Raw genomic sequence first — 24,917 nt, 5'->3', positions numbered from 1 at the left:
CACTGCTGATGAAATCAGTGAAGTTAGTTAACATGGCATTACTCTTTATCCTGTGTTGTTATTTGAACCATATAAAAATGTCACAAGGTATTGTGGTATCACATGGGGTGTGTCTTGCACAGAGGTAGAGCTCTTGATAGAGAATGACACATTACCTTGGCAACCACAGCTAAGAAGAGTGAGTGTTAACGAGAGTCAGCTGTGGGAGGGCTTTAAGAGCATGCCGAATACTTCCCCCAGGGAGAGCAAGCAAGACCTCAGTCTTGAGCAAGCTGCAGGTGAGAGCAAAAAAAGTACCGTCCTTCATATGAGACATAAAACCGAGGTCCTGACTCTCTGTGGTCATTAAAAGTCCCAGTGCATTTCTTGAAAAGAGTAGGAGTGTTACTCCAGCATTCTGGCCAAATTTCCCATTGGGTCTTTGCCAATCATGGCCTCGTAATAATCTATCAACTGGCTTCATCACTCCGATCTCCTCCCCACCGATGGCTGGTGTGTGGTGAGTGTACTGGCCCACTGTGACTGCCGTCGCACCATCCAGGTGGGGACTACACATTGGTGGTGGTGGTGGAGAGGAGTCCCCATTATCTGTAAAGAGCTTTGATTGAAGTGTCCAGAAAAGTGCCATATAAGTGTAAGGATATCCGTTATTATAATTATTATTAATTCTGTGTTCTGTGGCTCAGGTGTTACCTAAAATTGCTTTTAAAAGCAAGAATATTTTATTATAAAAACACATGGATCATGACCTATTTTTTTTACATTTTTCAAATAAACATCACATTTATACATACAAAAAGAGAAATCAAGCAATAAGCATGTATTCGGCATCACCTTTGCTAGCTAAAAGTGCTCCCAGAGAGATATCCCTCATGACTAGATAAGCCACAATAAAGCAAAACGCCTATGAAACATCAAGATTCTCTAAAACAGACTGGCTGCAGGCAGCTATGCAATGCTGAGGGAGAAATTTTATAAAACAGACCCAAGCTATCAACAGTACCATGCATGGGTGCACTTCAATAGAGGGCTCCCATTCAATTGCACTTTGAAAAATAAGAAAGCTGGAGTGTGTAGGGGGCTGGTGTATGTGTCTGTGGTTGAGGGGGAGGCAGGACAATCATTGTAAAGTTTGCATAATTGGTTAGTAAGCCCCTAATTTAAGCTAATGTTTTTTATTTTAACTCTTTCACCTGTGAAAATCCAGTGTAGGAATTTTCCATTACGCCTTCAAGTGCTGAACAATTCTGACAGGTTATTAAACCCACTGCAATCATTCATGGTCATCACTTTCCCTTATCAGTCACAATTAATTAACAAAGACATTTCAGAATTGTCTCCTCCGCTGAATGAAGTGCCTCTTGACCTTCCAAGTCCCAAGACACAGCAGCACTGTCTCCGATTAGTTCACCACCTCACTCGTCTTGATACCATATCCCCATCAATTAAGGCACTGATCACTAACTCACCCAATCTGCTCTTTACCTGAGATGATTTCTGTGAAAGGGTGTCTATTAAGGATCTACTAATGAACAGTGGCTATGAAACTAAGGCATAAAGCGAGAAAGAAGGTCACAAGTGCAAGTGATATTTTGCTCAGGAAAGTTAAATAGATAGTGCCTCGCAAAAGTATTCACCCCCTTCATGTTCCATTTTGTTGAATTACAAATGACGTACACATTTCTTAAGTTTTTTGAAGTTTGAAAGCTGAAGTTTTGAAGGTGTATAAAGTTGTCAGCAAAAGCCACAAAGAAAGCTCAAAAAGTAAAATGTTGATTGCCTCAGTCAATACTTGGTAAAAGCTCCTTTGTGAGCAACTTTCAACTGCAATTTCTTTTTGGGAGAAAAAGAATCTCTACTAACTCCACGCATTGTGATGGTTCAGTTTTTCTTTGCACACTTGCTCAAGCTCTGTCTCGTTGGTTGTGGATTGACGACAGAAAGCAATTTTCAAGTCTGGCCACAGAGTTTCTATGGAATTCAAGTCAGGATTTTGACTTGGTCATTCTGGTGCTTTGACCTTGTGTTTTTATTTTCCTGCTGAAGGGATTTTACTGGCTCATTTTGCTTTTTTTCAGCACACTGAAGCAGATTTTCTTCTACAGTCTGCTTGTACTCTGTGCCATCCCTTTTTCCCTCAATGGCAACAAGCTCCCAGTTCCTGCTGATGAAAAGCATCTGCAGATGAGAAGCAGCCCCATTACATAATGCTGCTACCACCATGCTTGACAGTTGGGTGACACACTGTGTTGGGTTTGGATCAGTTGTAATGCTTTGCATTTAAACCAAAAGCTTCCAATCTAGGAAGTGCCTGGATAGTGTGATACACCTTGCAATACTCAATGATCAAAGGGATAGTTGGTGTCTGATCTTTTTACCCTTCCCCTCATGCCATTATACAATCTTTACCCCTTGAGTACTTAAGCAATCAACATATTTACATTTGTGCTGACTTTTAACTCCTTTTACCCATACAAATGGTCAGTCTGAGCATTTAAACTTTAATTAAAAATGTTTCTGGCAAAAAGTGGAAAGCCAAACCAAAACCAAATGGCATAACAAATCAAAGAATTTCCATGCAAAAAGGTCAAGTGATATGTGCATTTTAAAACTTTTAAACATTTGATGGCATGAAGGCAGTACTACGAAAAATGGCTTTCCCACTGGGATGTTGTGCGTTCCACAGATGGAAACCAAAGAGCTCTTTCAGAAAGCCATGCTGGTGATATTAAGACTCTAAAAGCTTCCTGGGGCTGCCTGAGAGGCATACAAAGGTCACAAAAGAAACACGTGCTGTGTCCTGTATTCCACAACAACATATGGCACTGAGTTCTCTGCTATTATTTATTTTTTCTTTGTTATAAAATATAAGAATTCTCCATTGTTTATTCCCTCCGCAGCTCATAGCACTATTTTTCCATTTCTTTGATACAGGCACAATTTTAAAAGGAACAGGCTAAAAACATTTTACAACACACGATACTTAAAATTCTATTAAAACAGCAATTAAGTTTTACTTTCCATATTTACATCCGCCACTTTGCAGAAGACTGGAAGTGAGCTCTGAGTCTGTAGCTACGCATGCAGCAGAGGATACCGAATAATAAACACATCTGAGTTCCTTTGATGTCAAGGAAAATAAATTTTGTTCAAAAACACCTTTTGTGCATATGAAAATGAAACACTCGGAAACAATGGCAGTAGTTTCCATGGTTATAGTTAAACTCACTCAGATGGGTGAGATTTTATTTTGGATATGTACTGTATGCAGATTAATTTATAAGCCTGTATTTAATGTATTATTATTAATTGCTTACGCTTAAATAGCACTTTTCTGGACTTTTCTCACTTTTCTTTACAGGTAATGGGGACTCCCCTCCACCACCACCAATGTGCAGCCCCACCTGGATGATGCGACGGCAGCCATAGTGCGCCAGAACGCTCACCACACATCAGCTGTCAGTGGGGAGGAGAACAGAGTAATGAAGCTAATTCATAGAGGGGGATTATTAGGAGGCCATGATTGGTAAGGGCCAATGGGGAATTTGGCCAGGACACCGGGGTAACACCCCTACTCTTTTTGAGAAACGCCCGGGGATTTTTAACGACCACAGAGAGTCAGGACCTCCGTTTTACGTCTCATCCGAAGGACGGCGCCTTTTTACAGCATAGTGTCCCCATCACTATACTGGTGCATTAGGACTCATATGGACCTCAGGGTGAGCACCCCCTACTGGCAGCAGCAACCTTAGTTTTTTCCCAGGAGGTCTCCCATCCAGGTACTGACCAGGCTCACACCTGCTGAGCTTCAGTGGGCTGCCAGTTGTGAGTTGCAGGGTGATATGGCTACTGGTAAAAAGCCATCTTTCTCGCTTTTTCTTTCGAATCAGCTCTATAATATTTTTAACCCTAAATAATGTGACTTGTTGCCCCTTGTACCCTCATAGGAGGAACTTCTGCTTTGTTGAATTGTGGAAATGTGTGCTGCTTCTTGCTCTGCAGAGCTGGAGTCGCCGATGCGAGCAGGGTGCTCACCTGGTCCAGCCGTAGGGCCCCGCCCTCAAAGCGCTGCAGGCGGAGCTGTCTGGCGATGCCGTGCAGGCGGAGTACGGCCCGGTGGACCTCGGAGAGGGCGTGCTCTGGGGAGCAGGGGGGCAGCTCTTCGGCTGAGAAGACCTTCTCCGGGGCGTCAATCATGCTCTGGGCATGGTCGTAGCTCAGCTTCACGCAGGAGCGGATGACTGTGCGCCCACACCACTCGCTCAGGATCTGACGGAGGAAGGGGGAACGCAAACATTAAAAGACAGACCAAAACAAAACATGGCCTGTTTCACGCAATCAGCCAGGGAATCGCAGCGGCACTGTGGCTGAGACTGCCTAAGTGACTGGGATTTCCCGCTGACCATGACAGCCCACGGCTGCAGTTTCCTTTAATAATTACATAATGCGTTTCTCAACATGGTGTACTGGTGCCAGGTGTCCATGACACCCATTTCCAGCTGGTATTAATTTACCAGAATTTACCAACTGCACACTTGATATGCATACTGTACATATGTACCATAGACTATTTACACATTCACAGGGCTACTTCTAGTTTACACTGAACACCTTCCAGAGTTATGGCACCTTTTGTGGACCATCAGGCACTGTGAATTATGGCAATGTCAATATTAATTAGGTCTCAATTCATATTCATATTCCCCTAATAAAGATGTATACATACAGGCAGTCTGGTATTTACACACACTTAATGTGGGAAATTTGATTTAAAACATCTCAGAAATAAATGTATCTTAGTTAAAAAGAGAAGTAATTCATCCTAAATTAACTCGCTTTGGTACGGCCAGCTACAGGACACAACTTGTCCAGGAAGAGCTCTGTGTTCCCAGCTGCCTTCAGATGAACAGAATTGCCTGGGTGACCTTAGGCTCATTGTTTTTTCAGCCACCGATCAACTCTCATCAACTTACCATTAAGGTAACTATGCGGAGCGGTGGCACTGTGACTAAGGATCTGCACCTGTGGCTGGAAGGTTGCAGGTTGCAGACAATGAAAAGATATTTCATTGCCTGCAACTACTGCTGCACGCTGTATTGTTGTGCATTTGATAAATAAACTTTGATTTGAGGTTCAAATGCCACGGCCAGCAGAGAAATCCTACTCCGTTGAGCCCCTGAGCAAGGCCCTTAACCCTAACTTCTTAAGGGGTGCCGTTTAAATGGCTGACCCTGCGCTCTGACCCCAAGTTTCTCTCTCCCTGTCTGTGTGTCTCATGGAGAGCTAGCTGGGGTATGCGAAAAGACAAATACCTAATACAAGAAACTGTAAATGGCTAATAAAGTGATATCTTATGTTATTGGATGGATTTAATTAATGCAAAAGTGGACATTAAAATAAAAACAGTTTCAATGTTCTTCTAACATGTCAAATCCTATTTTTTTATCATCGAGCTCAACATGACTTCGCAGCAAACCAAGTCAAAAAGAGACAATATCATCTAGTGCACTGATCTGCTTTTAAAAAGGTTAAAAAAGGTTTAAGTGCAATACAAAACCAATGGAGCCATAAGCTAGCAAGACTTTCCCAGGGATTTTAGGAACAGGATGTTAATGGCAGTGTTAGTCTATTATTCCTTAATATTTAAAAACAAGATCAAGGAAATGATTTATAGACATGAAAAGTTCAGAGACAAAGCATATACTATTACTGTTCTTGTGTTTGCGCATCTGGCTTACAGGGGTGGTGTGTAATGTATCCTTTTATGCACACCTACAGTTTTGCATATATTGGCAGCAACATCTAACACGTCATCGGTTAATTTATTCCACATTAATGCAACCTGATGGGTGAAAGCTCATTGATCATGGGAAATTCTAGTACTTTCTCTTCTACATTTAAGCAGTATTAGCAGGTTTTGAAAGCAAACAATACCTTTAATATTAAGGCATTTTTATAGGACAAATTAAAAAGATAAGTACTGTACATGAAAAGAGATAAGAGATAATAAAATAAATCCATGAAACAATCCAACCAAGCTATCGGAGTGGACTGTAATAGCACTTTATATTTAAAATTTTCAGTTTAGTTGGGATTGAAAGCATTACTTAATGAAGACTAATAAAGGACTGGATCACAATTAGCACTGCCAAATCAAATCCCTACTGAATGTATCATTCAAACAATCAAAGTGCTAGATATTATTTCAATCAAACAGCCAAGTACTTAATAATAAGTAAATTTCAACTGAGCACTTTTTTAAGAGATGACGACACAAACTTAATTGTGAAGTTTGTTCATTGTCAGTTTGTAAAAAGTACTAAAAAAAATCAAACAAAGTTCAAGCTTGATAAAATGTAAAGACTTGGAAGGTATGGAAAACAAAAGCTGTCCACAGTTATTTCTTGATTACCGATCACAGCTTTCTTTTTCCCCCCATGCTAAAATACTTGTCAGCATCCAGCTCGGATTTAAGAGAGCTAAGGTCTTCTGCCACAGATCAGGAATGATCTGCAAGATTCTCGCATTATTGCAAATACCCAGTTTATCATATATACCAGGGGTAGTTCAATTAGTCAGTTCTTTAAAAGCAAAGTCTAAATAAATGATCTAAAAATGGTTATAGAGCTAAGAGCTGAAACAGTAAGGATGACAGCCAAAGAACAGCCACACTTGTGTATCCTTTCCGCACACATCCAAACTCAGCCATGCAGCAGAAAGCAAGAACGTGACACAAAGACTGTCTGGTGACCACAGCCAGCCTTGACAGTCAGATTACTGTTAATTTGATGGATAGACCTGTGTGGTCACAGAATTAAAAAAAACTGAAGACCCGCTAAAACAGAATGTTAAACTGAAGGTCAAGATCCGTCTGCCAACCAACCATCATTACGTCTGACATCGGGCTGTAGGTAAAACAAAGCAGGTAAGGCAAGTAGGACATATAATCCACATAGAAGACGACACATGGAGTCAAACCTTTCACCTGCAGGAAATGACCTGGCTCACATTTTTATACTGTGGTAATGGCTTATGCAATTATTCTAAAACACTAAATCACGAAAAGGGAGTTTTAATACTTGTGCAACCAGTCTATTTTGCAATACGTGATGCACACTCCTGTATCATTCTGTGACAAATATGCCACACTAAAGCAGATGCAATTAAAAGGGATTGTATTTTAAGCTGCTTGTAAACCAATGAGTTTTCATGGATCATAATGCAGCCCCTTCCTACGGTGTCCCATTTAGTGAAATCACAAATACAGCAGACACCTTTATTAATACTTTATTCAAAATCTGAATACTAAGACAGAAGACTTCTAAGGTTATAAATAGGTTGCAGTAAATGTCAGCAAAAACTAAGGAGAAAAACTAAAGTACATTAATTGTATGAGTGTTCAGATTTAAGCTCAATATTTGGTGTAAGCACCTTTGGCACTAATTACAGCCACAACTCCCTACCAACTTTGTACACTGGCTTGGTTTGATTTTTGCTCATTCTTCTTGGGAGATTTCTTCTGGCTCTCTGAAGTGGCTTGGGAAGTTGTTGGGGGTCACTGATTCTTAACAGGATTCATGACAGGACTTTGACTGGGCCACTCAAGGATTTTCAGTTTCTTATTCAACTCTAGTAAAGCTTTTTCCTGCAGAAAGATGACTTTTCACCCTAGTTTTAAGTCTTTAGCAGACTAAAACAGGTTTTCCTTTGCGCCATTCACTCCCTGCTGAGAAAAATCATCTCCATAACATGATGCTCCCACTACCATGCTTTACTGTGCTGATGGTGATGGTGATGACGGGGCCGTGTTGGGTGCATGCCAAATGTTCTTAGACCAAACAGTTCCAGTTAAATCTCATCTGACCATAACACCTTTTGCAGGATCAGTCAGGCGCTTTGTTGCAAACCCCATATTGGCCAGCTTTGTGGAGTGACCAGGATATTTTGTGACTGTCACATTTTCTCCCATTCTCTCAGACATTGAATGCTCTCGCTCTTTCAAAGTTGTCATTGACCTCACAGATTCACAGTTTCCTCCTTTCCTGGTTGCTCAGTTAGGAGAGACATCCCAGTCTCGGCCGTGTCTGGGTGGTGCAATGCACCTTAATTTCTAAAATGAGTAGACTGTGACAATATTCAGAGACTGTGAGATTTTTTGTATTCTTCTCTTGATTGGTACTTTTCAATTACTTAATCCCTGACTTATAAAAGCTTCTTAGTCTTCATTATTCAGTCTACGGTTGCAACTCACTAAAGAACATTCATGTTGTACATTTTTTATTCTGAAATCATGGGAACATGTTACACAATTACTGCACCTTGTTAAGGCAACTTTGTGCGCTCAAAGGAATTTAGGTTCGCCACAGCAAAGGGTTTGAAAACTTCACCATGACTTTTCAGTCCATTTTTCATATTACCTATTTGCATCTGTTTTTTGCTTTGAATGTGTAATGAGCAAATATAAATCGCTATTTCAAAGTGTCATGTTTGCAAACAAAACAACAAAATGTGAAAACAGTGCAAGGGTCTTTTGAAAGGCACTGTAATAAAATTAGAATACAATTTTCAAGTGAAAGCAATGCAAATACAATACAGGGCAATAATATTCAAAAATAAGGAGGAAGAGCTGTTAAGGGGTTAGGCTTTTTTAGCAAAAAAATAACAGTGCTGATCACAGTGAATAAGACGGAGATAACGAGCAAAGCGACAGCACAGAAAAAAATGGGGTAATTTTGCAGCATCTCTGATTGTCTACATGTGACCTTGAGAGACAATCTTGGTTTTCCAGGACTGTCATTGTAATGGCTGAAAAAAAACAAAGACTGGTGGTGACGCACACTGGCTCATGAGAAGGTCTGGAAAAAGTCATGACCTGCAGCCTAAACCAATGGCCACAAAAACAACACAGAACCTGTCCAAAGAGTGATAAGCTCAGGTGCCATAAGGAAAGACTTTTATCAATGTAAGAATGGCGTGTTAAAACTAAAGACTGATTATAAAATTCCCCCTTAGTTGAGGTTTAAAATGATATTTGCTTCAGACAATTATCCTGTAGAGGCTGATGTAGTTTTTCCACTGTGAGATTTGTTAAACACTTTAAATGAAATTGATACAATAATTTAAAAGGGACACATCAGAAAACCTAATATGAAGATGTAGAAGATTTCTTCTTTACTTCATTTGAGTACTTTGTTCTTATATTTTGTATAGTACTCATAACACATTCCCATTCTACAGCAGACCAAAATCTACCGACTTTGTGTTTCAGACATCTACTTATAAATTTCTCACAGCTACTATAGATAAAGATTTGGATAAAGATCAAATGTGGGGTCTCCTCTAATAAAGGGTACAAGACATTTGGGTTTCAGCCTCCTCACATACCCCATGAAAAATATGGGAAAGATGGTTTTAACTCGATATGCACAACTGCAAAGGAGAATTAAATTAAATTCAAAATACTTTATTCATCCCCAAGGGGCAATTCAAGCAGCAAGCTGTGCAACATACAGAACTTTCCAAATAAAACAACATTACTAAGAAAAAATACATTATGAAAGCAGCAGTGTGCAATATTTAAGAAGGTACTCTAGTACATGTACATTTGTAGAGGGGATACAAATCATATTGATCATTTTTTTTTTACATTCGGTGTTTGCAAGCCTGAAGGCTGCTGGAACACAGCTAAATTAGCCAAGAACTATACTTTATTTAAACTAGTGAAATATGATGTCAAGCAATCACATCGCATAAAATATATAAATACTGAATGCAATCTAAATCTTAATCAAAGTGTACAAGAAAAAGGTCTACATATAACTCACTTTGTCTCAGTAAACATATTCCACAAGCATTTTTGCCATTCTCACCTGTATAACTTGAAGCTTTCAAGTGCAGATGCTATTTGAAATGTAAGGGGGTGTTTTTAGTCATGCCACTCCTAGTCATACTATATTAGATTTTTACAATGCAGTGACTGGAATACAAAGATTAAACACTGACGATTTTCACAATTCAGTATTGCTTCACTTTATTATTTCCTTGTAATCTGAATCTTGCACACACCTTTTGTACACATTTCATTAGCCTTGTACTATTTGATCTTACAGAAGATGCCAGTAAAAATGAAATGCGACCCCGTTTCCTTCTCTTAGTGAAAAAAACCTTTCCTTCCTTTCCCACAATCTCAATCTGTGACAGGCTTTCCTGGACAGAGCATCTACACTGAATTTGTAAAGCAGTGCTGGTGTCACTCAGCACCAGGGCCACGGTGAAGTCTGATCACACATTTCCTTGATGGAACCTCTGTGTCTTAACCATCAAGGCGAATGAAGTGCACTGAAATCACCCTGTTTTATTACAGTGCTGTTTCTGCCTGCGAGGTTTAAAATACATGCGGCTTATATTTTCTTTTGAATCCCACAGCAATCCCGCAGCTAAAAAACGATGAAAAAACTAAACAAAACCAATAAAACAGTATGGCACACAGAACATTTTCTGATTTTCGCCAAGCCACAGAACGTCTGAATAATTGTTTATGTGGCTTTCTGTCAGTTTGGCTAAAGACTAAATTAACAAAAAGTAGAAAGTGTCTTTTTTTTACCTTAAACTGATCAATTCGGTCTACATATATCCAAAAGATCATTTTTGCCTATATATATAGTCCACATGCTTGCCAAGCAGAAGAAGTGAAATCAGTATACGATCGTGCATACTGTACCTTCCCATGAGGAGTGAGTGTCCAGATGACAGAGAAAGTCAGCCTGTCTGTCATGGGATTGAGACTGCAAAGCTCCTCACACAACAGGCGAGGCAGCATAGGGATTACCTGCAGAATGCAAACAACAAACCCAGAAAACAAAATCAGCAAAATTACTGCAATGGACAGATTGGGACAAGAAATTGCACTGGAGTGTAATGAAAAAAGTTAGGGAGCACTCCACAATTCTAGTATCTTGTTTAACATTTGAATTCAGTTGAGATCATACTAAAGCTAAAGCTATGACAGAAGTCATTTAAAAGACCTGGCTCTTCCCATTGTTGCTTGTTTGCTTACAGATCAAAGAATATGATCAATACATTTATTGAAAAACCCCACTGGATGCAAAAATACCATTAAGGCGAATTGAACATTGAACATTAAACATATAAAATTCAATAAACTGACTCCATAGTAAGGAAAGAACAGTGTGATTTTCATGGATATGGCAATGACAAACTAAGAGTCCCGAACAGAGAACGAAATAATTGAAGAGCGATGAACTACGTGAAACTGTTGTGTCTGCTGAAGGAGCAGTGGGGTGCAGTTATGCAACTGGGTGCAAAAAGGTAAAACCTACAGAACACCAGTGGTATGCACAACCCATATGCAAAAAATCTTGCCTTCACCACACAAATCAAAGTCAAACAAAGGCATGACTGCGTAAAAGCAGTAAGAAACATACATATAGCTCCATTGACTGAAGATCAATGCAGATGGAAGCACTGAAGAACACTGAAGTAGAACTACTTTCACCATCATGGCTTCCCAGTGGCAGTGTAATTATTCCTTTCGCTGAGCTTTTCTTTATTTCAAAAATCCCTATCTGAACCTCTTTCCATTATTCAGCAGATTCACACTTTGGCTTCTGCTAGTGATGAGAACAGAAGATAAAAAGAAAAAGTGTCAAAGGCCAACGATAACCTTCCGTTTTCCAGATGAATTCAATCACCCGCCATTTAGGAAGCACAAAGGGCTGACAGAAAGCTGTTTTTACCATGAAGATACAAACACATGACAATGGGCTGGCAGGCAAGTAGGAGGAGAGGGAGCACTGCACATGCCTGTAACACTGCTTATCGCTTGCTTTATTGCAAATATATTTCAAGGTAATTAGTCACTAGTCTCCTGTACTAAGGTAGTATATCTTGCTTAGAAGACAAACTCAAAATCATTATCTACCATGCCCCTTGTTTTCAGGCCTTAAATTATGATAATTTTGTCAATGCAGATATTACAAATTGCAGTATAACATATTAAGAATTCATCAATAAATTATCTATTAAGCTACTATACATATTACTTTACCAAGATTTGGTTCATAATACAGGTAAATGAATCTGGATACTTTCACCTTCATTCCTTTACATGAAAGGAACACAAGAATCCTAGCAATCTTAATTTGAGCATCAGAAAGAGGTGATGAGGAACAGAGTGCCTGTTCATTTAGTACTCATGTTCTGTATTTCATGTTCTGAATACTGGTCTCCTTGTTGGTTGTCCATGTAATCCTTTTTAATTTCATGTTATTTATTAAGACCTCAATTTTTCTTACTGCAGCCTCGTTAATTTCTGTTCTGGAAGGCATTAAAGTGAAAGGACAACAGTTCTTAATTCACAATGAAAGTATGATGCATTCTATTTCAAAATCCACTACTACAGAACAGAGATAAAATACCCCATGGGCAGTCTCACTTCTTGGTTTTCCCTGTAGAACACATTTTAGAAACACCTCAGATCTGATTAAACATCAGACTTGACTTTGTACTCTGGATGAGATAATGTGAAAATGTGTTCTATTATGCTGTCTATGAGGATGAGTTCATAGGTCTGGCAACATGATTTCAGAGTTTACCGTAAGTCTCCCTTATATTTGTTTACACAAAAATAAAACTATAAAAAATAAGGTCTGAAAAAATTGCAATAATGGAAGCTATGATATCGCAGGTACAAGTAAAAAGCCCTGGAATGAATTTATCATCAGTGGTATCGACAGCTTGCTAGTAAAGAAGGTAAAACGTTCATCAGACACTCCACAGATGGTCTGCAGCACCAGGCTCGGCGATGTGCGTTTACAAAACAAACTGAACCATCCTGTCACGAAGGACCGCGTTCTGTAGTTTGCCTGTCTTGGAGAAGATGAACAGAAAGGCAGACTGTCAGCTGCTGTCACAAACACTTAACAGGCTTGTTAGCTGTAACAGCTCTTTTCAGTCACCATCAACGGCTCCCATTAAAATCCAGTCACGGATCCAAACGTCTCAATAACTCCATGGGGATGACAGAGTCACGAAGCGCTATAATTTACTGTCCTGCTTCAGCGTTGCAATTAAAAAGCAGCATCCATCCCACGTCACCTGTCAAATCCTCAGTTTTATCCATCCGTTAGTGGAGGAAATATTTAATGCTTTTTTTGTCAATGGCTTATCAAATAATTAGCAGCCACATTTTCAATGCATCTCCGATAGCTACCGGGTTCACTCAATCATCAAATTCACATTCAACATGCTTTTTAAAAACCGTGCTTGCGGGAGATAATGCAAAATGTGAATACTCAACTTAGGTCTTCAATTTCACCGAGGCAAAAAAGAAAAACAATTAGAGTACATAGCTTATAAACTCAAAAAAGAAAACAAATCAGTATAGTGGAATTGTAAGTGAAAAGGAAAGCACTGCAAGTTATGAATGTAATAATGATGACTTTGTTTTCTAGTTATTTTCTAAACTCAAAAATGTCGGCAGCACAACATTCTACAAATAAAAATGCAAAAGAAACAGATTTAAAAAAATAAAATGTCAAAAAGGTTAAGTATTGAACAGATCAAACAGACACCTTTTGCACAAGGTAGACGCTGGTCGCTCTTCTGCTAGCAACCAAATCCATTGCATTCCCTTCTTCCACAAAATAACTGACATCAGCGATATGAACTCCAACTTCAAAGTTTCCTGAGTGAGAAAGGAAAGGGGAGGAAATTAAACAAGACCCTTGTATCATATTGCATGGGAATACCAGCGTTTTCCAGGCCATGCCTTATATTCTTGTTATCTTTTATACTGAATGTGATCACTGTACAGAAAAAAAAGTATCTGTTTTTGGTATGAATTCAATGACTTTGTTCAAGATATTTAATTTCTCCCATACGTATTTTTGAAATAAAGCTTTTCATGCAAGATGTATTCAAAAGGAGATGTGCACCGAGAATCCCATTTTTGTTGAAACATTACTTTTTCTCATGTTTATACATTCCTATTCAGATACACTGCTCAGCACTTCCTGCAGATCTTTTTTTATTTTTACTTTGTGTTGTATGAAGTGCCCTTTCATTAATGTATAGCTTTACCTGTGGAAAATTACATAGAAAAATGAAACATCACTAGAACAGTAACAAAACAAAAATGGAAAGCAAGTTGGGGTATGCGAAAAGACAAATTCCTAATACAAGAAATTGTATATGGTCAAAAATAAATAATAAAAAGTATCATATCAGTACTAATTCTGCAACACATGAAGCAATCCCCCAAAATGAATGTTGCCTTCTTTTCCCATTTCTGCCAAAGACAGAAATACATTTGAAATATTCAGGGAAAAGGAAATTAATTAAAACAGCTTATTGGTTTTCCCCCCATTTTTCCAAAAGCCAGGTACTTCTTGTTTGTTTGCTACAACTCAAGAGAATGTTTCTCAGAAAACAACTGCTCAATCTGACCGTCTCTTTATTTTTCAAATCTCTCACCATTTGTTTTGACACATTAACTTCCAATCCTTGTGTGATCTACACAAACCTGGAACAACTCTCCATTACTTCTGGAATACATTCTCTTGAATTAAATGAAGATACATATGTACATAATAACAGATACATTTTTATCTGGATTTACACAATTAATATTTTGTGACCGCGAAGGAATTATTTACTAAAAGACCAAAAAGGGAGAGAAATTCTTAGGACTGCCTATTATGGAGCATTTGTTCTTTCAGTATCCCTATTTAAATACATAATAAGTTTTGAAACAAAATGGAGTTTTCTGAACACTTAGCAAGATTTACTACTAGGGTTTTGGCTTGAAACTTAAGTTAAATTCTCTCTCCGTTTTAGAATAAAGTACAAAAAAAAACACAGCTCTTTACCTAAAAACTAACAGCTATACACATTTGTGGAAAGGAAAAGAGGAAAACAGAAGACAGCCAAGTGAATGAATAATTAACGTTTTTTAAATGGTTGGTACTATTTTGCAATAAACCATCTTCTGATCAATTAATACAAACCAATTTTTACACCAATGGTTTTAATAAAATGGGCAATTGGGTTAAATTTTGGATGATATTTCATGATTGGCTATATATACACAGTATGCACAAATTGTAGGAACAACCTACAATAAAACTTATGTTCAACATGATCATTTGTGGATGCGATTCTCCAGCTTCTCATTGCGTGTGAAATTCACCAGTCATGTGTGTTTATCAAGTTTAAGTTACACGATTGAAAACTAAAATCAAGTTGTTTTTCTTCTTAAACTACCCTCATTATTATGCATTTAGTTCTCAAGCTGTCTGGCCTTAAGCTAAACAAACATAAGGATTTTCACCACCGAAAGAAAAGAGTGAGACTTCATCAGGAATCAGGAATTTGCACATTATGTTTCCACACACACACACTCACATGTTGTTGTACACGACTTGCACAGTTGTGATTTAGATATTTAATCACAGCTGCATGATTATTTCGCGATGTCTCATTAAGGTCGTAAGAAAAGACGTGAAAAAAAAAGACTGAACCAGTGGGAAAAACTGATACACTGTGCAGACCCCTCAAGTGCTTGGCTATTGACTTTCCACTGGACCACCTAAAAAGTTGCTCAATAAAAGCAGCATGTACAAAGCAAGCTCTGACATTAACATGCCTTGTGGAAGAGCAACACACTATGTCCATGAATTCATCTACTTTGCCTTCCAACTCTCCTGAAATATTAGTACTATTAACGCTTTGAAAGCATGCCCCGTTAATAGTAAACACAAAAGAAAACAACCCACAGTATTTCGGTAACAATAAATTCTACAAACGTGGGGATGGTCAGAAGCTTGTGTGTTTTTGCACAAAAAAGTATATAGGGGCCATAACTCTTCTGGTCCTTTTATATGGCTGATAAGGCTCAATGTCAAGATAGGTGAGGGTCCACTTAAACAGCCGAGTAAGAACCGAATGATATCAGCTGGAACAGCATACACAAAGCTTGTTTCTTGCTTTCCAGATTCCCAATATTTCTTGACTGCTAGCAGCACATGAAATGCATGTTTTGACCCCAAAATTACAATCACCAACATTTTTTTCTTGAGCTAATTTATACATAAAATATATTTACATCACGACCCCCAATCTATTGTATTTCAATATTATCAATGTTGAGTCCCCAGCTTGTGATGCAGGGCAGGACAATTCAAACAAGTACTGTATTACATGCAAGCTAGATATAGTCAATGCAATCCTAAAGGCACTTTCCTGAAAAAAGCCTGTTTACACTGTGAGGATGGTTAATCTAGTGGGGGCTCTGTGTTCTTAGAAAGAAAGATCCAAAACTAACATCTTGAAACGAACAGCACAGATTACTACAAAAATAGAGCACTGCTTTAAAATAAACCCAGCTGATTTCACATTCACAGAAATATTAGTTCATCTGTACCTTTTTTTTCTGAATGAAAAATAAAATGTAAACACTGGGCTTGGTCTGTGTTTTTTCTTTCATGAATGACTAGTGTAATATTTCCTTCCTTTGGAAGTTCAAAGCCTGAATTCCATATGCTGTACATATGATACTGAATACACCTAGGAAAGGCTTTAAATACATTTGATGAGCATGACTTAGGTAGAGCAACAGCTAAACATGGAAATCATTATGTGCTGTGCAGTGCACCACTATGCATGAACATTCTCCTTTCCAATGTTTTCTTGGGCGGAAGTTTTGCTGTGGTTATTGTGAAAGAAAGAAAGAACTCCCTTTCAAATAAAATAAACCTCCAGAGCTCATTCTGTTTAGTATTTTCACAGAATCTCAAAACCATCCCAAAGTAACAGCAAATGAAATCCTTAATCCCACTAAACTGAGCAAATCTGCAGGTCCTGTACGTAACAGTGCATTCATATGGCTTAAAGGTTTGAAGACATTCCTTAGGGCATTAATTTGTAATTATAGCTTTCATTTTTTTCCAAATCTCAGCCGGCATGTCAGGCTTAAAAACAAAGTTCAACCAGGACAAAATTCCTTCTACGATAAAATAGGACTGTCTATTAAAATGGTCTGAATTTCACTAGTTATAGTTATTTTAGATATAGTTATTTTAGAACTATTTTTGCTATCTTAGCCGAAGAAAGCTACAAACTTGAGAATGACAGTATCATTTAACTAGTCAGATTTCTTAATGAGACAGTTTTGTTAGCATGTGCCAAGATGCAAACAGTAGGATACATCTGTAAATCAATGGGAATATGCTGGATACAACAGAATGGTGAGACAAAGATGCCTTGATGACTGAAATGTGACAAATACAATGATCACACTATTGTTTGAATGCCATTCTGAAGTGCATCTCTTCAAAAGTAATCACACATGTTCTATCCACACAACAATCAAGTTGGACAAATCACAGTAGCAATGAATCAGAATTAATGCTTTGCTTTATTTCAACTAGTATCATCAAAAGAAGTGGTTCTGAAGGAATTAACTCTTGGGCTGCCACAAACACTTGTTACATACGTCACCTATTGATAATATACAGTATGTATGCCAAACAAAAAAAAGCATTGTCTTCCATCTTATGTGCTTAGTGGTGATTTACTATAGCTCCCAGTACCTTGCATTTGAAGTCTCAAGATTAGGATGAAAAGCTCTATTCAACAAATTATGGTTTGCTGTATTTTGACAAAATGCAAGAGCTTTACTGGGACTTTATAATCTCCAGGAAGGATCCTTTCTTCATCTGATACCTTGGATGCTGTGTTGCATGCATATATTAGTTTATAGAATAACTGAACACAAAAGAAGACTGACAATCCCTCAGCACATGCACACAAATTACACAAATGTAGGCATCCTCTTACTGAGCTCATTATTATAAAGCCATTGCAAAAAATTGTGCTATTAAGGAAATCCTGAATTTTCCCAGGTTCACGAGATCTACTCTCTTAATACCAATATGCACAGGGTTCTCCCTGTTCCTGTCTCCAAGAATTATTTCATTTTCTATTTCAATGTTCTGAATCTTTTATGCCATTTGTCATGTGAGGGAAAACACGCAAGTAAGCATTTCATTGTACTCAGGTACATATGACCTTAAACTTGAACTTGATTCCAGCATGAAGCGCAGCATTTGGGTGTTCATGCATTACTTTGGGCACAGATGAGACTATCAAACATTATCAAACAGAAAAATTAAAAAAGCTGATGCATGCTTGTATACTGACTCACTTGAAGGTCGCCGAAAGAGACTGAGATGATGTCATTCCTCCAACAGCAGTGCCTGGGATGTACAAGTGCACTCGGCACTCTGTGAGGACTCCACGCTTTCATATGGTCATTTTCACTCAATTAACACTAATGGTAGAAAGGCTAGCATAGACGCTATGAATGATAGCTTCACTGACTGGAGCACTGTCCAGGCACTTCAAAAAAAAAAAAACACCCTGGTGTTCGAGATCCTTTCCAACAAGAAATTGCTAAACCTGTCAAACAGAGATGTCTCTTCAGGTGAAACTACCAACTTTACAAATGTTGACTCTGTTATGGTTACAGCTTGGCTTAAACGTATGACTTAATGTTAAAACAATTAGCAAGGAACTTATACGGAACTCACTTTCTCTCAAAAGGATTCAATTTTCCACATTCCCTTGAAAGCCATAACGTATATCAGCTTTTTCCTGTTACATCTTTCACGATGCATTAAACCATCATGCAAGTCCTGTATGATTTTGTTAATGTTTCACCTTACATTGTGCTTAATCACAACTAATCACACAAAAAAAAAATTCTGAAAGAGTCCTCAAAGCTCATTTCGAGGACATGTGGTGGGAGAGTAAATCAGTGTTATGAACCACATTGAAGTTCAATTTTCTGCACTGAGCCTTCTCAGAATTCTATATATTTAGATAGAAACACATCGAGACAATCATTATCAATAAGCTGATATGTTAAACTTAACAACTCAGATGTTAATGTATAACTTAAAAGATGTAACCGTATGTAAAATAAGCATTTTATAATTTCTACTGCATATGACTTACAATATGACAATTTTATGGGCTGCCTTTAGCTTTGCAGAACACCGTTCCAGCAGCAAAACCTCCTCATTGTATACTAACCACCAGACCAGATCAGAGTTCTCAAATGTTTAGGATCCTAAAACTTTAACAGCTTTTAATACAAATGGTACAACTGACAAAGGACACACTCAACAAAAAAATCTCAAATAAGATTCCAGCTTTGCCAACTTTTGCGGATCCTGCAGTGGTGACTGCCATTGGGCTACATGTTAAAACCCTTTGAACAAATCATGCACTTCACACACCCCCCCACCATGGCAGTGGACATTACATCACTCTGACCTGGGGGGCGCTGACTCACACTGACATCATGGCTTTTGTGCCTGGCTGATCGCAATCATCTCTCTGTGTTCCACCTGATTGTATTCTTCTTCAATTGAGCCCATCTGATTGTAATCATCTGTATCAGTACCAGCTGATTCTGCTGTTCACCAGCCGTGCCCACCTGACTGTAATCAACTGAGCAGTTCCATCTGATCATATGTATCTCTATTTGTTCTCCTTGATGGTAATCACCTGGTTTTATGTGGGTATTCAATTTCTTTGTTTTGCATGATGTCTGTAAAACAATAGACACTATAAACAACACAATTTTTTGCTCTTAGCTTATCAGACATTTTGAGCTTGAGAATGCACTGCAATTTATGTGAAGTTCTACATATGAATTAATGCAGTACTCAAATATAAAATGACATCAATAATGATTAAGTAGCAATGGAAAATTGGTACTGGAGGTACACTGTAATTTCTAGTCATGAGGCCTGTGTTCCACAGAATATCTTTTAGCAAAAAAAGATGGACTAACTCACAACAAGAGAGACATAATTCAGAGGTCTTTTACTCCTAGCTCCTTGTTTGTCTGGGTTTGCAAACCTTGTCATATTCCTATGAAGAACTTCTAGATTTATGGAGATGCTTAAAATATACTGTAAGTTACTGTCTTGTTTTGGAAGTATAGATCCAGAATACATAACCCCTCAGGTCATTTCAAAATCATCCAGAAGGCATCACATTTGTCTGGCGATCTCAACAACTGTATTTTTTGCAAGAAGGTGGCCTGCTGTTTACACTGCTGAAAAAGACTGGTCAACCATTTTAGGAAACATATCAGAGCAGCAGGGATCAAAGATCTCTCAATGTCAACAGTTCACTATTTTACCTTAGCCAAACAGGATTTCATCGCCCTTTCTGTCCGAGTCTTTTCACAAAGATTCAAAACCCCCCAGTAACAGAAAGCATTCAGAAATCAAATTTAAACTAGGTCCATACTTTCCCCCTGCTCTGTGATCAGCTAATTTATTTCTAAATATTTCCATTCAATTACAGATATAGAATTCCAAACGTAGTGAGGAAAACATCTCCCATACTTCTGGATAATGATAAACACATCTGCAAAGAAAAATCCATACTTAACCCCATCTCACCCCTCTTCATCTCTTCTCCCTTTCCAGTTCTTTAGTCTCCTCCACTTTGGCTCATACTATTGCCCCCCCCCCCACCACACACACACACACACACACACACACACACACACACACACACACACACCTGATGAAGACTCCCAAAGCAAAACCTGTTTTTTCCTTGTTTGTATTTTCACAGTGGAATTACACACTACTACTACTACTACTACTACTGAAATGCAGAAGATCATGGGGCAGACACAGAACTGATTCAGTCAAAGATACTGCATCCTTTTCAAATTGTTCCTCCTTCAATTTTCGTGTGAATGAATGCAAGATGTTAGATAGGTGCTAGATTTCCTAGTGATCCACTTCTGCTCTGAACCTTGAGCTTCTGGTAACATGCTACACCCTTCGATTCCAGAGATGGAGCTTTAGATACAGTGGCAAAAAACAAAGTCATTACTTACTTACACCAACTTTATTAAAATTAGTAATCACGTGAAAATCGACTAATCTCAATTACACAGCATTGTTAGGCTAAAAAGTTATATTTTATATTTATTTTATTCATTTCTGGCAGTTAGTGAGTGCTAAAGGATCTCCAGTTTATGTTAATTTCTCTCGAACTGTCAGTAAGTTGAATTGGAATTGAGCTTTCCACTTAAAAAAAAAACTTTGCTACAGAGTTGAAATGAGATTATTCATGAATGAGTCTTAGATTATATGCTGTACATTTATCCAAAGTGGTTTTGGCCATCATTTTACATTAAAGATCTCATAAGATGTAAATGTTCTACATGGCAAAGGTTTTCCAAAAAAACATTTAATACATTATAATCAGAAAAAAACAATTGTCTTCTCCTTACCACTGAAAAGGCATTTGGCAGTGTTGATGAAGCTATAGTTAGACTAATTTCGTCATCTCACGGTTTACTCAACCCAAGAAACAGCCATACCTAGAGTGTGCAATCACTAAGGTTTTCTTCAGTTTTAAATTCAAAGGGAAAGAGGGGTACAGTTAACCTTACATTATCTTTTGTGTTATTAAATATAGTTTGCCACTGTTATTAATATCAAAACTAAATAAAACCTTCAACTGAAACAGGCTGCTGACTTCATCTTCAAATTCCTAATGTTTAGGGATACTTTGAGTTCATCTTCTTGTTTACGTACTAAAGTGAGTAAGTTGTATGTCTACTTCATAGACGAGTAAACAGACTACAGATAAAACCAGAAACACCATGTTTATAAAAAAAACGATTACGGAATCTATACTCTATTAGGAAAATTTAAAAAACAAACGAAGAGTGAAGGCAAAGATCTTCACACCGCGTTTAGTGATCAGAGGGTCAGAATGTCAGAAGTAAAAACGCAGCTTGCTGTGTTTCTCACACTGTAACGTTACAGCATTTGTGCATTTGTTCCTATGGTCACCTTAATGTTAAGCAAGTGATCTCTGGAACAAGGGGAAAATATGTACTAAAAAAGCTAACATACCATCTGGGAGTGGTTTACAAGACAAGGCGTCATCCAGGTCCCTGGCAGTGGCTGGGTCGATTGTGAATATACATTCTTTCCTACACCAGGAACAACAATACAAAACAAACAAGCGTTAAATGTTTCCCAGTGATCTTACATTAACGGGCATCATAAACACAATTCTGATGGAAAACACACAGTCACTTCTGGAAACACGGCTCCCTTTTCATGTAGGTTAACCATTCCCCTAACTCTTTATTAAAATTGCATCCAGAAACATACGGTTTTACAGGTAAAGCATAATGGGTTTGATTTGGCAGGCACCTAATGCATTGAGGGGAAAAAGTACTTCTAAGAAAATGAACCTCTATTAAGTTCAAATGCCTTGGTAAACTAATTTTAACATCTTATTGCTGATTTGCTTTTTCCCTTGCCAGACACCCAACACATTTCACTTGCTAGACACATTAATAACTCGGCTTTTGCACATCACAAATGGTGGAAAAAAAATCTGAAATCTCACGACCCAGAGACGATACAAAACTACAATATTCTAGGACAGAGTTAAAAAAAAAATCTGTCCCAGCTGCTCGGAGGAAGTAAATAGTGAAATTAAATGGTGCAGTAACAAAGGTCTGGTACCAGCTGATTTTCACTACTGTCTGGGTGATCGGTGGTTCTTGAAGCAGGGACCTGAAGCTTGAGTGTGTACAGTTCAGAGAGATAAGGCAGTACGTGCAAACTGAATATTCTAAAGCATACATCTTACGCTCATTCCTAGAATAAGCCAGAAATCACTGCAAAATTCTAAACGCAGAGACCTGAGGTAAAATGCTACTCAAAAATCCAGTTGATTTTTCTGCATGTAATCTCCCAAGTGGCAGAATTCATGATCCACTGACTTTGGGCATAAATTTTAGTACTATGAGAACAAAAACTATATTTACATACATATGTTACGCAACAGACTTTAAAGTGATTAAGATCTCGTTGAGCAACACATGCAAGCCTTCCTAAAACATATACACATATAGAATTTCAAAAATCAGGATGCTATATTAGCACCATGTCAGTTGAAAGACGGCGCTAAATAAATCAGTTAATGATCCTTGTCTTGTCCTTGTCTGAACCTCGTCTAAGTGAGCACACATTGCTCATCTGTTTTAATTCCTACAATTAATCTGGATTACACCACTTCTAAAATTAGCAAATTTAGCAGATAGAGATCCTGCATTTTATTATCACTCAACTTTGCGCCAACTGCACTTCAGGTTGACTGACAAAATACCATTCATTTATTTTACCACTGCCATCGATACACAAATCTCACTCTTTAAATAGAGCAATGGTATTGGTCAACTTTAAAAATAGCAGACTTATGAGCAAACAAAAAAATCAGGTGTCCTCCATTCCCTAAGGTATCAAAATAGTCTTCAGTCCTAGCCAGTGTAGTGCTGAATTCATTTTTATAACAATTAAAATATCAGAACTTTGAAAACCATTGCAATTGCTCCTAACTTGGCATCAACTGACTTTTAAAAGTGTAGCATAAAGGCAACATTTAAAGCAAAAAAGTGAATGGTGCAGATTTTTTCTCCTTTTAAACTAAATAACAACCAACTTTCAAACCAGGCATAAATGAACACTACGGCTCCCTTAATGGTTATATGTCTGTGTTTATAAGAAAGTCTGTCTCTGTCTAGGACAAAATCTCATCATAAATTGAATTTTGTGCTTTATAAATAAAAATGTCTGGAAGATGACATAAAAAGTTAAAATTCCAATTGTTCAATGTTTGACATAAAATGAGCATGCCGTACACAAGACCCAGCAGGGACTGCAGTAAAAGAACTGTTCTTACACCTGCGTGGGAATTTCAGTTGGCTTAAATCATAACGAATTTCATTACGTTGCTTATCACAAATGGACGCATGTTTCATCTCTAACCCTCACTGATCTGACATTTGACAAGAAATCCTGTATTCCCTGAAATCTGCAAGTACAGTCTTCGCCTATCTGAGGAAATAAGGCTTTGAGCATGGTGGCATGAAAAATCAAACCGAGCTGATGGTCTCCCATTCAGTCATCTTTCCTTTCTACCTGTATGGAACTGAAAAGCAGACAACATACAAGAGACACACGAAATGATTATCATTACTGTTTACAGAAGTTTTTATGTATTAAATAAGACAAGAGGCATGAGCACAAGCACTGAAGCTATGATCATCCAACATCACGTCCGTGTAGCATGTGATCTGGTTGTCAGACTCCCACACAAGATTATCTCCCTGCAACTCCACCTAGACGTTAGTGCAAAAACATAAAGAAGTCCAATATAAGTATCAGCTCTTGGGATCTAAGGGCCGACGCAGATTGAAGGAGAATATCTTCGAAGAAGCCCAGTACTTCGAGACCCAAATGTCAGAATGAGGAAGCATAGCAAGGACATCAATGACTACTCACTATGATTAGGCTGCGAAATACGCCACCAGAGACACCTGCTCACCCTGGCGGAGAGCAACAGACCACAAATTGGTCTCATCAGTCACCTCCAGTTTCATGGACGGCACTCATCCTCGACCACAGTCAATGAATGCGTTTCTAATGGACGGTTCCACACTACTTTGCTGTATATCGGACATTAAGCAAAAGAATGAAATAAAGAAGAAAGAACTAATTAGTCTACAAGATAAAATAAATGCTGGTTTTCTGCCTCAAAGCTATAAGATTTCATAAATTCTTAATTAAAAAGATCAAAAAGTGAGTCATTAATAATTGCGAATTATATAAAAATCTCTTGAAGCTGGCAATTGAATACTTTTTTTTTCCCCTAACAGCTTTGACACATGATAGTCAAGAGTTGAAATAACCATTGCATTGAAAACTATTTTCTTAACTAGGTCATACAGGATATGTATATATATTTCTGATTCATCTATCATTCTGCATACAACAGTT

At 38.0% G+C, this 24,917-nt stretch overlaps 1 protein-coding gene across 1 annotated transcript in view; it reads right to left on the bottom strand.

The window, feature by feature from the left end:
• Positions 1 to 24,917, bottom strand: part of dis3l2 (DIS3 like 3'-5' exoribonuclease 2) — a 126,935-nt gene that overhangs the window by 52,509 nt on the left and 49,509 nt on the right. Inside the window, exons 10-13 of the mRNA XM_088912905.1 lie at positions 21,978 to 22,057; positions 13,593 to 13,705; positions 10,721 to 10,828; positions 4,036 to 4,269 (exon numbers count right to left, since the gene is read on the bottom strand). Coding sequence (XP_088769031.1) covers positions 4,036 to 4,269; positions 10,721 to 10,828; positions 13,593 to 13,705; positions 21,978 to 22,057 — 535 coding nt within the window. The remainder of the gene's footprint in view (positions 1 to 4,035; positions 4,270 to 10,720; positions 10,829 to 13,592; positions 13,706 to 21,977; positions 22,058 to 24,917) is intronic.

This window comes from Atractosteus spatula, chromosome 4, assembly GCF_055471065.1.
Source record: "Atractosteus spatula isolate fAtrSpa1 chromosome 4, fAtrSpa1.hap1, whole genome shotgun sequence".
Taxonomy (NCBI): Eukaryota; Metazoa; Chordata; class Actinopteri; order Semionotiformes; family Lepisosteidae; genus Atractosteus; species Atractosteus spatula.
Note: the sequence above shows the minus strand (reverse complement) of the source record. Positions and strands in the feature narration are given on the sequence as shown.